At 41.2% G+C, this 14,727-nt stretch overlaps 1 protein-coding gene across 1 annotated transcript in view; it reads left to right on the top strand.

Moving 5' to 3' along the window:
• LOC119720932 (sushi, von Willebrand factor type A, EGF and pentraxin domain-containing protein 1-like) overlaps positions 1 to 14,727 on the top strand; it is a 40,460-nt gene that overhangs the window by 22,099 nt on the left and 3,634 nt on the right. Inside the window, exons 13-20 of the mRNA XM_038190799.1 lie at positions 4,333 to 4,524; positions 5,904 to 6,128; positions 6,937 to 7,155; positions 7,750 to 8,034; positions 8,516 to 8,686; positions 9,209 to 9,391; positions 11,275 to 11,529; positions 11,887 to 12,102. Of these exons, the coding sequence (XP_038046727.1) occupies positions 4,333 to 4,524; positions 5,904 to 6,128; positions 6,937 to 7,155; positions 7,750 to 8,034; positions 8,516 to 8,686; positions 9,209 to 9,391; positions 11,275 to 11,529; positions 11,887 to 12,102 (1,746 nt within the window). The remainder of the gene's footprint in view (positions 1 to 4,332; positions 4,525 to 5,903; positions 6,129 to 6,936; positions 7,156 to 7,749; positions 8,035 to 8,515; positions 8,687 to 9,208; positions 9,392 to 11,274; positions 11,530 to 11,886; positions 12,103 to 14,727) is intronic.

Below are 14,727 nucleotides of genomic sequence, written 5' to 3'. Positions count from 1 at the left end.
TGCATAGGCACCTCAATTGAAGGATGAATATTATTTTTGTTGTGTTAACAAAATTCCGTTATAATTTGACTTGATGACGTTGAGAAATAAACATTGCTACCGTGTTACCTATCGCAGCCCTATCTGGCCTGGCAACTATATGGGCGATCGTGTAGTGATTGGCCCGGTTCCTAACTTAAGGGAACAAAATCTTCTTTAAAATTATTAGACAGACCAAACTAATTGGTTCTCATTAAAAAGATATGGCATAGATAGAGGGCAGGGTTTTGAATTTCTGTGAGGGAAATTTGGGGGTTAAATGACGATGACAGTGTGGCGACACAACACGCAACCCAAAAATATAAAAGATGGCGAACCCCCCGCGATGTACCGTGAGCTCGCACGGCGCGCTGAATCGCAAGGTACAAACCGCGCAGGAAAATCGTGATTTCTACCTCAAGAAACTATTCAAAATTGCAAAACTGTGTCAGTAGAATTGAGAAAAGTCTGCTTTTGATTATAATATAAAGGTGATTTTTTAAGCAATACAAAACATTTTGACTCTAATTTGATCAAAACAAAACAGGGGCCCTACACTACACAATCGCTATAAAATTTTCCCACACGTGCTGACGGTTTTCCCGACGAGTTCCGTCCCGTCTGAGCATGCCCTGATGAGCACTAAAAACTTGCTTCGATTGCTGATTAGTTTTGTTTTTAAGAACAAACAGGTCTTGTCACTGTGCCAAAATTATGAAATCATAATTTTTTTTCAACAGCAAGCTGACAAGAAGCTACCATAAAAAATAATAACTTCATGATTCGCTACTTTATGACTGTGGAGAAGTGTGGACGGATCCATTTGTAAAGGGGGTTTCACCCTCTTTTGGGCGATTACATCGTTTTTCGTATTCATTCGTTACGAAAAAAAATATATATTGCGAAAATCACAAACTTATTCTGAACATGGGAAAGGTTTCAGACTCCATAAAAATATTTCTTTTTTAATTCTGATACGTTGAAAAAGCTTAAAATGCTGGTGAATTTTGCCGAGGAAAGCGCACCCCTTACCGCAATTGGTTTGGTCCAAAACGTACTACGTCACGCTGGGACACGGTGCAGCATGTAGGGCCGGATACTGACCACACTGGATGAAAGCAAAAAGCACGCTTTTCACTGACAAAATCGCAAGGCGCATACCATTTTTTCAAAGCGTATTGGCCCGATATCCTATTGTATGCCCGGCTAGAACACTGCAAATAATGAAGATGAACGCGGTGACTTGTCAACACGTTAAATTCAATCATCCATGCGTTTTATTTTTGCCCTTTCATTGCAAGCATTAGCATTCCTAACATTTGGATTCGGTTCGGAAGGCCCAGCTCGGCTAATTTTAGTTCGATTCAGCGGTTCGGCTGCAGCACTAGTCAAAAGTATCATAGAGTGTGGAACTTACTCTGTGTCTTGCCACTTTGGAGCTTTTCAGTTTGTGCATTCCACATCAGATCTCTCTTCAGGCGACGCATCTGAACAGGAAGACGAATACATTTGTTGATGCTCTTTCTAGGGGGTGGAAGTATTCTGACAGAGTAGCCTCTCTACATGTATTAACCAACAGTCAAACATGTCTTCAACAACCTTGGAAGCCCACATGCCGACCTATTTGCCTCCGATCTAAACAATCAGCTTTCAAAGCTCTCTTCATGCCAAGCTTCTCCCATTGCCACTAATCTCCCTACCACAACAGGTTCCTACAAAGTCATCCAAGATCCTCCTGATCACCCCTTTCTGGCTGTGACAGCCATGGCTCCCTCGTCTCCTGGGTCTCCTTATCCATTCCTCAATCATGCTCCTGCTCACACTGTCACAACCCAGATCTCACATTCTGTTGTCATATTTGTGCCTGGATGATGTCAAAGTCTTCTTCCGAGCAGCTGGCCTTTCAGGTGAAGCTACAGCCGTGGCATCATCACCTCTTTACTTGACAAAGTGATGCAGAAAGTGATGCAGAAAAAAAGTGTTCATTCTCATTTAAATCTCTACTATCTGAAGCTATCAGCCACTGGTGTCCTCCATATAGGTTTTAATGATGGTTCAATTATCTCTACAAACTCACCCATGCCACACATAATAAGGGGTTTGTTTGTTAACGGTCCAACAAGGAAACTGATCTCAGCTTGGGATCAGGTGCTAATGTTCTCCTCATGAATCAGATCTCCTTATGAACCGGCAAGTTCTGCTCCCAGGATAAGTACATTGTAAAAATGGTATATCTCGGGGCTGCAAAAACAGCTCGCCATAGAAGTAAGCTCAACTCTCTTTCAGTAGAACCAGGTCACATACGCTGGGATTTGGTCGGGGTCCATCTGATTCCATGGTCAAGTTCTTCACCAAGAATCAGTCACTTGAATTTTGTCAACAAGACATCTGTTTTTATAGTTTGGCCATGTATCCTACAGAGAAGGATGAACGACTCTGCCAAACTCTTAGATGCGTGACAACGGCCAGTACAGGTTGGAATACCATGAATACTTGTGTCAACAAAGACCCAGACAGCTTAACTGCTTCACTGCACGAGATGCCTATCAAATTTGCAGGGCTCTGCGCTTGATCTGGTGTCGAAGTTTGTTAAGCCAGCTAATTTGATTTTTAATATTCATGATTCTACATTTTTGGCCTTTATTAATGAATTCTAATAAGTGATAATGTTAACGTAGAGCGCCATATCTTTAGCTTTAAAATGAACTATGAAAGGTCGCATTTGTTTTTCGGTTCAGGACCACATCTTCTGAAAACTTTTTGATAAAAGCCTAATTAAAAACGAGATTGGGGTAAACGACGTTCTCTTTGTGAATCTTTATATAAAAAATAAATGAGGAATAAAAATATTAATAAAAACATGAATAACCATAGAAAAAAATCAAAAACTGAATTCCTAGCAATGCTTATTTTTGTACAAACAAAAATCTAAAAAAAAAAATCATCCAACTGGAAAAAAAAGCATTTTGTATCAAAGACAGATGAAATATTAAAAAAAAACCTTATTGAAAAACGTGTACCATTTGACATTTTCCTCCTGGGGTAAATAGTCATCTACATATATGACGACTAAAACTCCACAATACCATCTGTTATATCATGGTTTTGTAGCAGAAAAAATGATGAAACAAATAATCCTATCTTGAAACTCACGTATGTTCACCTTCTTACAGCCTTTAAGAATTAGTGTGCTGTACCCAACTCACAATTGTGACTTTTCTATCGATCTTTCTATTGCAACGAGCTCGAGGACCGTCGCGATATCTGACGGGTTTTAACGAGATTTCATGTAGAGCGCCAGTTGGTGGCGATTAACATGCCAACGGGTGTTAAGGCCCGTTATCAAGCATCCAACCAATTTAAGTAAATCCGTTCAGTGCATTTTGTACTAGAACTCAAAACAATCATTCATTTTTCTCTGTAGGATTCGTGGTTTGACAGACTCCTCATCAGTGGTGGAGGATAAATGGTAGTGCCCTAAATAATCTTTCAAATATCTCGCATTTGTACCAAGCCCTTTAGAGTTTTTCGTCACAACTGTCCACCTTGCCATCAGGCCTCAGTGACCACATTTACATGATGGATTTTGTAGGCCAGTTTAAATCCAACTAACCATCGAGGATCAACATCTCAACCGAGATTACTATTGAAAATCCTACCAATCAAGGATTTTCATAGGCCCATGAAACACTCGGTGTGTCAACAGCTTTTGGCTCATCAACTTGAGTGCCTCTCTCCGAAATCATGAAAGCGGCCTGCAGGAAGAATCCATCCACCTTCATCAGGCCACGCTACTTGAAGGACATTGTGCAGGCAGAGGCCCATATGGCCAGCAAGGTCCAACTGACAACTGCATGTTCAGCAGCCCTCTAAGCCCACAAAGCTCCTTTTTCACAGTAGATAGGCAGCTTCATGTTCTTGACGTTTTCTTGTAGGCTTAATAGTTGAGACATTTCTTGAATGAAATCGCTGCACGTACCTTCACTCTAATTTTTGGGCTTTTCGGTGCTACTCTGCAACTAAAAATGAGTTGATTCATTTTTTGTATAGTGGAATCCCCAAAATCCAAAGGGATCGTTGTGCACTAGTGTTATTCCCACATTGACATTTTTACAGATTTCTCAAAAAGTACATGTATAGTTATTCATAGGTTAGATTGTTTAATTTAGCTGCTTCGAATTGATTGTATTGTTCCTAATCATAAAATATACATTTTTCAAAAGTGCAAATTACACTGTTCAATTGTTACATCTTTTTCATTTTTTTTCCATAGCTATCTAACCTAAAATTGTTGTAATTCTTTGTATTGAACAGTTCGGTGCCGTGTTCCTTACCTTATGCATGGTAGCTTCCGCCTTATCCAGGGCGATCGTTATGAGCATGGGTCCACCATAAGGTACGAGTGTAACCCAGGTTATATATTACAAGATCCAGCCGCTGAATATTCCCATTGTGATGATGATGGAAGATGGAGCCTGGAACCCGTATGCCACCCAGACGATCAAGGTAAGGCAGTTCAAATGCTGGGCTGTAATGCCCTGGCATAATGGTTCCATCAACAACAAACCAAATCAAAAGGAAAGCCTGCATTGCATTCTTCTGGTTAACAGTACATAGTTTGTTACTGTACCTCATGATTGAAAGCCGAATTCTCACTGGACCTTTCACCAACACATGCAGCGGCGGCGGAACAGTTTTCAAACTGGAGAGGGGGGGGGGCATCACCAAAGAGGGGCACTTGCTCTGTAAAAGGCATCTTCCGTCAGTAAAGCAGCGTATCCAGCATTTTTTTGAGGGGGTAGAGCACAGCCGTGCTAAAATGCTGACACGTTTGGGTGGGGGGGGGGGGCTAGTACCATCTTCCAAAATAGGGGACGCTCTTAAAAACCGGCCATTAGGCAAACTACGCATTATGTGGCCATTTATAGGGCGCATTGTAAGGGTTTTGGGGCTTGTTTTTTATATTCCTCGTTCGTATCAGACCTCTCTATACCATTGTGGATGACGGTTACTGAAAACAAAGCCGACATTTTAGGGCTAGTTTTGTTTTCATCGTGAGGGGGCACATTTATGCTTGAGGGGCAAATTTATATCTGCAAGAGGGGCACTTGGGTAAATCTGGGGGGGGGGGGGGGCAAGTGACCCCTCACCCTAGCTAGCTACACATGAAAAGACAGTTACACACGTCGATGTTAATTACATCATGTAGTCTTTTCCCGAGCTCAATGATGCCAAAGTGGAAAATATTTTGGACAATAAAGATGCCTCCTGTACTAAAAAAAAAGTTGTCCTCAAACAACTGTACAACCCTAGTTATTGCATTGCAAACAAACTGAACTTTTCTGAGGTTGAGCAGTAATATTCTTCTGGTGAGCTTGACGAGTTTCACCGGAGAGGTTTTGCCCGCGAGGTGCATACTGCAACAGGAAGATTCGGCAACTTAATATGTATGAGGTATAGTCAAACAACTATAACATGGTTCATTTCAGATGGACAGTCGATATTAGCTCCCCTTGGTATTAAGTTTGACAATTTCCGATGCTTCGGGGAGCGAATATCGACTGCACACCATCAAACCATGTTATATTTGTGTAATGTTTTACAATAATCCAGTGGAAATACCTATTGTCTAAATGTATGTTACCTAGAGATGGGCTAGAAAGAATAGAAAAAAATGGGAAAAGGCACAGTAGGAGAAAGTATCTGTTCATCAAACTTCGTTAAGATAGTTAAAGATAATAGTAGAAGGGAAGCAAGATTCAGGAAGCTAATTCAAAAGCTGGCAGGAAACTCCCAAAATTGAGAGAGATTCTGAGGTAAATCCATGGAATCAGGATAGAATTGATTAACATGTTGATTTCCTTTTTTCTGATTTATGTTTTCAGTAACCGAACTACCTGTGGCAGCTGCCACATGTCCCACACCGTCAGTCCCCAGTGCCCTCATCTACCACCGTGGCCAAAACATTGCCACAGCAGACTTAGAAATCATCTTTGGTAATGGTGATGAGATTGAGGTTCGATGTAATACAGACTTCACCGTCAGCGGCAGGGAGACAGTGACCGCTACTTGTAGGAATGGAGCCTGGAAGCCTGTACTACCACGTTGCGGTAAGATAGAATGCCTGCACTTTGTCATGTATGTACTCTTTCAGCCCTTCAGGATTATTTTGTACAAGAGAATTTGCTTTTACAGTTAAAAGTTTTGATTAATTGAACCGCCAATTTATTTATTGCATTAAAAGTTTAATATTAATTATACTGACGACAGAGTTGCCACTGGGGTAAATATTTTTCATACTAGCCTTTCCAGAATACTGGTATGGACATTAATTATTTCAGCCTAGCACACCAGTCTACTTGAAAGAGTCTTGTGCATGGAATGTACCATGGTTTGTTTGATTGAAATTTTTTTTTCGCCTTCTCAAGGGCAATTCCGTAAAATCTAACATACGTTCGACCACATGACGGACTTGTGCAAGGTCTATAGGGCGGTGGTACCTTACTTTGGTCTGTAATTGGTTTCTGCTCATAAGTCACATTAAAGTTATGTATCACATTCACCTTTCCAACAGCAGCTCATTAAAGTGTGTAACATCTACGTCCCAATTTACGGAACTTCCCGAAAAGGAAACAATTTATGTTCACCATGGATCAAGTTCAGTTATTCTCTTTTAAAAGTGAAACCAAGTTTCTGACTACAATTATCAAGTACATTGAGTAAAAACATATTTCTGGCTGTGTGTAGGAAATGTATAATGGCCTGTGTGACCTTTTGCACTACTGCACACTTACAAGAGACTCTAAGCCCTCCATTACCCCCCACCAGAAAAAAAAAAGAATGGGAACTGCAAGTTTTGGTAAATATAATGATTTAACACTGAATCTCTAATGTCTGTTTTTTTTTTTTTTTTTACAGATGTTACATACAAGCGCTCTTGTTCTCGTCCTGTGGCAGTCCCAGATGTCAGACAGTATGTTGACGATTCAATCAAGCTACTTGACACCCCTCGCACTTCGTTCTTCCATGAATCCACCATAATGTCACGGTGTAAGGATCCATTAACGATGACTCTGGTAACTGGTCCGCTCCGCACCTGTAATGACGGCAGATGGACTGGACCGGTGCCAGTATGCGGTATGTTTTACTTTAATTGATATTTGATTGAACAAAATATTGTCTTGAGCGAGATTTGAACCGGTGACCTCCGGCTTGTACTTCAGGTGCTATATCAGCTGAGCCATTTAACCCGATATGCAGTACCTTAATTTGTCCAAAATGTGTATGTTCATGGAACCCATATGTGCCAAATTACATTGATAGCCCTAATAATAATAATAAAAATAATAATCGGCATTTAAGAACGCTCTCATTAGTAAACTAAATCACAGCGCTTTAATACAAATAATGAACAATTAATGTAAACATGCGATATGGCAGGCAGTGAACACTCTTCTGAGAGTACACTGCCTTGATTACAAAGGTTCACTTTTAATGAAATATAGTGTATGAAATTTAACAGTGCAATTCAGTTGACAGGTCAGAACTTGAACCTGCGACTTTCAGAATACTCTACCGACTGTGCAGGAATACATTGGTTTCCCAATTTATCAATGCTCATAGGGCAGTACTTGGAGACCATGAAATCAAACATATCCTTGCAGTTTTGTGCAACAAGGTCTAGATAGAGATGTTGCTTGGAGTAACATTCTCTTTTCCTATTCATGGCAGAGCGGGCATCAACTAGCTTCAGCCTCCCAGCCTTAGATACCACGCTCCATCAGTTCATGGCTAATGGAACCTTGCTCATCTACCCTGGTGTTGGTCAGTTGAATGTGGATTGCATTGTCTCCAGCGGTTACCCAGTTTTAGACCACAGTCACTCACAACAATGGATTCCAGGTGGTCAAGGAAAAAAGAAGTATGGTGTGCCTGTAGAAGGTCACTCAGGGACTTATACCTGTAAGAAGGTTGGGTGGCCAACTGTATTTCATCGGCTTATGATACAGGTAAGAGGTAAGTAAAGTTTTCAGTTGATCTTAGTGAAACGTGCAGTGTTAGTATTCAAATATATTAAAATAAGTTTTCACAAATCATAACACTGCGGTGGGGCACTGTTGGAGATACAAATGTACATCTTAGGCAAAATTGTGTGCTTATACATCCCTTAACATTACATCAAAACAGTTATATCTGTTTGATACAATGACACTGCTTGTGAGATAAATGGGTTGCTTTTGTCACTACAGAAAGGGGGGGGGTGTGATCCGGTATGGGGGAAAATGTCACCCCTGGGATTTACGCCGTTTAGTTTCACTTTATAAAGTAAAATAATTAATAAAACAACTGAAATATGAACAAGGCTAAATATCATCTACATGTATCTCTTACCATGCAGGTCTTTAATTGTCCGCTGTGTTTATTCTTTATTCTCCAACAACAACTTTCACTAAAACGTCGGTAAAGGGCAAAACCTAATTTAACAACTTTCATGTAGCTGTTTCCTGTTCAGAGCCAAGGCCCCCGTTAAACGGCCGTCGTATCGATGATGACTTCCGCCTCACAAAGTCAGTGTCATTTGAATGCATTGAGGGCTATGATCTTATCGGGGAACGGACGATCAAATGCAACCTTGGTAAATGGTTGGGAGAAATACCGCACTGCAGAGGTGAGTGAAGGAAGCTTCCAGTTCTAGAATCTGAGTGTATTATTTGCAATAGGAAACAATAGCCTATAAAGCTATTGCCAGATTCATGTACATGCATCTCGTACCTGATGACTTTGTTTTTTGGAAAGTTGGAAAGAGAGGACGATTTGGATTCACAGCTTTTGAATTGTATAGGTTGTCATACATGAAATGTGGATAGTGTTGTGCCTCTCGCATTATGAGAAAGACAGTTCACCTGTTTTCACCGGTTTCTGTGTTTGTATGGCCATTGAACAGTTTCCAGTAGAATGTGCACATATATTTAGAGATTTAGAGGTTTCCTTGATGAAAAACCTTGCATGACGTAACGTGGTGTGGCATATGACATGGTGTATGATTATCATCATCATGATATAGTGTTGTGTTGCGTTACATTGTTTTGTATGTGTTATGCTGTGTTGCGTTGGTTGGCTTTATAATTGGAATCTTTTTCAAAAGTTTATAAGGAATAATTGCTTATTGTTTCCTGTGTTCCGCAACCAGCTCGGGACTGTCCTGATATCAACATGGCACACCGAGACCCCAACCTACGTCTCACGATAAATGGAGGCAACTCACCAGGCTCAGTAGTGATATTTACTTGCCAATCCGGATTCCATCGGGTAGGAGAAACACGCCTCACTTGCCAGGGTGGCAGCTGGTCTCCTTCCTTCCCTACTTGTGAAGGTGAGACTCTTGTTTATTTGGAAGTCAGTCAAACAAATTATTCTGTTTGAAGTATAATCGTGATTAGTGGTTACTCATTAACTACCATGTACATGTATGCGGCTCGGTTACTCAGTAACTACCATGTACATGTATGTGGTTCGGTTACTCAGTAACTACCATGTACATGTATGTGGTTCGGTTACTCGGTAACTACCATGTACATGAATGTGGTTCGGTTACTCAGTAACTACCATGTACATGTATGTGGTTCGGTTACTCAGTAACTAACATGTACATGTATGTGGTTCGGTTACTCAGTAACTACCATGTACATGTATGTGGTTTGGTTACTCAGTAACTACCATGTACTTGTATGTGGTTCGGTTACTCAGTAACTACCATGTACATGTATGTGGTTCGGTTACTCGGTAACTACCATGTACATGAATGTGGTTCGGTTACTCAGTAACTACCATGTACATGTATGTGGTTCGGTTACTCAGTAACTAACATGTACATGTATGTGGTTCGGTTACTCAGTAACTACCATGTACATGTATGTGGTTTGGTTACTCAGTAACTACCATGTACTTGTATGTGGTTCGGTTACTCAGTAACTACCATGTACATGAATGTGGTTCGGTTACTCAGTAACTACCATGTACATGAATGTGGTTCGGTTACTCAGTAACTACCATGTACATGTATGTGGTTCGGTTACTCAGTAACTACCATATACATGTATGTGGTTCGGTTACTCAGTAACTACCATGTACTTGTATGTGGTTCGGTTACTCAGTAACTACCTTGTACATGAATGTGGTTCGGTTACTCAGTAACTAACATGTACATGTATGTGGTTCGGTTACTCAGTAACTACCATGTACATATATGTGGTTCGGTTACTCAGTAACTACCATGTACATGAATGCGGTTCGGTTACTCAGTAACTACCATGTACATGTATGTGGTTCGGTTACTCAGTAACTACCATGTACATGTATGCGGTTCGGTTACTCAGTAACTACCATGTACATGTATGTGGTTCGGTTACTCAGTAACTACCATGTACATGTATGTGGTTCGGTTACTCAGTAACTACCATGTACATGTATGTGGTTCGGTTACTCAGTAACTACCATGTACATGTATGTGGTTCGGTTAATCAGTAACTACCATGTACATGTATGTGGTTCGGTTACTCAGTAACTACCATGTACATGTATGTGGTTCGGTTACTCAGTAACTAACATGTACATGTATGTGGTTCGGTTACTCAGTAACTACCATGTACATGTATGTGGTTCGGTTACTCAGTAACTACCATGTACATTTATGTGGTTCGGTTACTCAGTAACTACCATGTACATGTATGTGGTTCGGTTACTCAGTAACTACCATGTACATTTATGTGGTTCGGTTACTCAGTAACTACCATGTACATGTATGTGGTTCGGTTACTCGGTAACTAACATGTACATGTATTTGGTTCGGTTACCAGAGCAGACAGTTGTATAATGATATAAGGATTCCATTCATAGTAACAAATACATGTAGGCCTAGAATAATACGTTATGACGGTAAGCACAAACAAATATACAATAAATCATCCTTATTGCTTTGAACCACAGAAGGGGTATGGATTCACCATCGGTATTTTCACAAAGTTTCTTATAGGCATACAGGTATAAATTTATTTTTTGAAGAATTTGGAAATACATTTTCCCCCACTGAAAAAGACTACCCTCATAGTCTTATTAAAAGGCTTTTTGAAAACTTTGCAATTGAATGTATGAAAAAAAGATGGCAGTACAAAGAGAATTTACTCAAATATTTGACACTCTTAAGAGTTCAATACAAGAATTCTAACTCTTGTACTTCTTTTTATTTTTTTTGGACAGCCGATGTTCCTGATGACACAGGCCCGCTATTGGGGCCGGATGACTGCAACTGTGAGGTTTGGGAGAGATGTGTGGCCAACAGCAACGGCCCATCAACATGCCACTGCATCCACCCGCGGCAGTGTGATGACGTAGGCCAGGAGCAATACTGTGGGAGTGACGGTCGAACCTACCCCAGCATCTGCAGAATGAAGGCTGCAGGCTGTCTGCTGGACTTGGACATACAGGTCGTCAGCAATGGACCTTGCCCAGAAAGTAAGGCAGTAAAGCTTCATATCTCTCTGATCCTGTAATGGAATGAACACAAATTGAAGTGATTTCCTGCCCAGAAATAGCACATATATGGCAATACTCTAAAGCTGTGCATCTCCATCAGCAAGATTTTTTCCTGAATCCGGACAGGCTTTGCCCCCCCCCCCAAAAAAAAAAAAAATAGGCAAAATGGAAGTGGTACATGCTGTTGTAAGTTTTTTTTATCAGTTAATTGGGTATCTGCCCCAGCTGTACATCACTGCAAATATCCCCTTGGTGCTGGTGTCACCATTCAAATGCACATTCAAGTATTAAAATTGTATCCATACTTTGCAGCAGAATCCATTATTCCAATTCCAGATGATTGTAACTGTGAGGTTTGGGAGACATGTAAGGCCAACAGCAACGGCCCATCAACATGCCACTGCATCCACCCGCAGCAGTGTGATGACGTAGGCCAGGAGCAATACTGTGGGAGTGACGGTCGAACGTACCCCAGCATCTGCAGAATGAAGGCTGCAGGCTGTCTGCTGGACTTGGACATACAGGTCGTCAGCAATGGACCTTGCCCAGAAAGTAAGGCAGTAATGTTTCATATCTCTCTGATCTTGTGATTGTTTAGGAGGAAATGAATTGGGCTCACCAAATGTCTCTTTATAGAATGTCCATTTTCTCCCTAGGATGCATTTTTTGCTAGGAATCTTCATATCCTCCAAAACTCACTACTTTGCAGTGAGCCAATTACACATTCTTGGTACATTTCATCTGACACCAAAGCACATGTAATTGTGACTGCTGGTTTGTACCAAATGTTTGTACCTATTGCTCCTGAGCAGCCTTGCATTGTACACAGTCTGGTCTTAGACTATTCTGAGGATCAGGCGTTCATGTGTGCAGAGCCACACTTTGAACGTCTGATCTATGCGTGCATGTAAACTTTATGTGAACCCACGTGCCAGCCAAACGGAACCGCCTTTGGAACTTGGGACATCATTTAGAGCAGAAATTTGGCCAAAGCTGTTGCTGAGTGGTCGATAGCTGCTAAGTTTTTGTCACACAACATCAGGTTACAGGAAACACGATAGAAGACGTGCACTGAATGGTCAGAATCTGGAGGTCAAGACATAGTGCTGTTTTGCATAATTTGCATGCATGTGATTCCGTAACAAATTCCGTAGGTGTAGACCTGATCAGATCAAAATTTCTTGTAATGACATGTTACCGGGCAAGTGGCCTATGTACTGAGGATAAGTGAGATAGCTACCTGAGATACTAAGTTACTCTCAGTGTGCATTTAATACCCATTTCACTAGCACCATGCATAAAAGACCATGTGCCTGCTCCACACAGACAAACACATCAAATTAGTTCCTTAAATCGTGCGACATACTACATGTATATGTCTATTCCCCTAAGTTCATTTAAGTCTCCAGACTTCCACATTTTATCTTGGTTGAGGTACATGAATTAAGACAAATTTAGACACGTATGCCAATGTGTTGGAGAATTTGAGGATCTATCCAAAACAAGATGATAATTCAGTGTGTGTACTCTGACAAACCTGGATTTGTTTGTTGGAGGATGTGTATGTGTTCATCTTTTCAAACCGTGGACGAAAAATACCAGAGAACAAAAGAGAACAATATCGTGCACGATTCCCAGCATACTCTGCGGTTGGGGTCGTGTACAAAACCTAAGGGAGTCTTCCTAAAATGTTGAGTATAAACAAAAGAGGGACAATAGGACGTCCACAATCGACAGTAAACACACGTTCGTGTGGGTATGTAATGCAGCCCAGCTTTACGTGTGGTATCTAAATCAAGTACAGTAAACTCCGGCCAAGTTGACATCGTACAACTCGTAAAATCGCTCAAGTCGCCTGTTTGACTAAAGTCCCGATTGTCTGTAATGCATTTCCATTAAAAAAATTATTTTTTAAGTCGGCTTTTATAAGTAGCCATTTCGCTCAAGTCGTCGTGTTACTCTCTGTCCCCTTTCCAAAAATAGCGCAACAAAATCCCTTGTGTAGGTCGGCAGTAAAAAAAAATCACGCATTGGCATCGACTACCTGCACTGCTGTTCAAGGGCGGATCCAGGGGGGGGCCAAAGGGGGCCATGGCCCCCCCAAAAACGAAATCAATTTTTTTTTTTTTTAATGTGACATCGCAATAACGGCAGGCAATGAGTACACCACCATCTTTTCCTCAAAAAAAACCATTGGTTAAAGTGGTCAGAAATTGCCTCACATCGCACCACAGAGCATCTAGAATCCAAAAAAAATTTCGGGGCCCTTAAGCGGGCCCCGAACCCCACGCCGTAATTTTTTTGACCCACTTTTTGACATCGCAATAAAGGCAGGCAATGAGTACACCACCATCTTTTCCTCAAAAAAAACATTGGTTAAAGTGGTCAGAAATCGCCTCAGATCACACCACAGAGCATCTAGAATCCAAAAATTTTTCGGGGCCCTTAAGCGGACCCCGAACCCCACGCCGTAATTTTTTTGACCCACTTTTTTGGGGGAACCAAAATTTTTTTGGCCCCCCCAAAAATTGTGTTCTGGATCCGCCCTTGCTGCTGTTGGCAAGATGACAAGTGATAAGTCACACACTGCTTTAACTTAACTGACGTATCGGCCGCACGAGTGATCGCTGAATCGGCGCGGTATCGGTTACAGCCAAGTGATAGACATGCATACTGCATTGTGAGCATATCGATACCAGTACCCCCTCTATAGTCCTGTACATGTTGTACGCATCCGCTCTGTCAATTTTGGGGGTCCCCTTATTGAATTAACCGCACTGTGAGCACATCAATACCAGTACCCCCTCTAGGCTCTAGTCCCGCACGCATGCGCTATGTACATTTTGGGGTAAATGAACTTTACCACGCATGGCCGTACGTATGTACGTACACGTGTGCAAGCGATCTGCGGGCATGACTTTCTGTGATCAATACCCCAGCCTGTATGTGATGATAAACATTGAGGATACATTTGCTGGAATCGACCATTGATGTAGAAATAAACCAGGGTAAATCGAAGCCTGTGATCCCATAGTGATCCAGATACAGATATGCACAGGAAATTAAATCGATTTTTAACTCCATACATGATTCAATTTTATGTATAACTATAAGTCGGCAAAATGACGACTTAAAGCAGAAGTGGGTATTCACTTTATATGTCGTCACAAATTCTCG

Source organism: Patiria miniata, unplaced genomic scaffold, assembly GCF_015706575.1.
Source record: "Patiria miniata isolate m_02_andy unplaced genomic scaffold, ASM1570657v1 HiC_scaffold_9, whole genome shotgun sequence".
Lineage (NCBI taxonomy): Eukaryota > Metazoa > Echinodermata > Asteroidea > Valvatida > Asterinidae > Patiria > Patiria miniata.
This window is presented reverse-complemented; position numbering and strand designations above follow the sequence as displayed.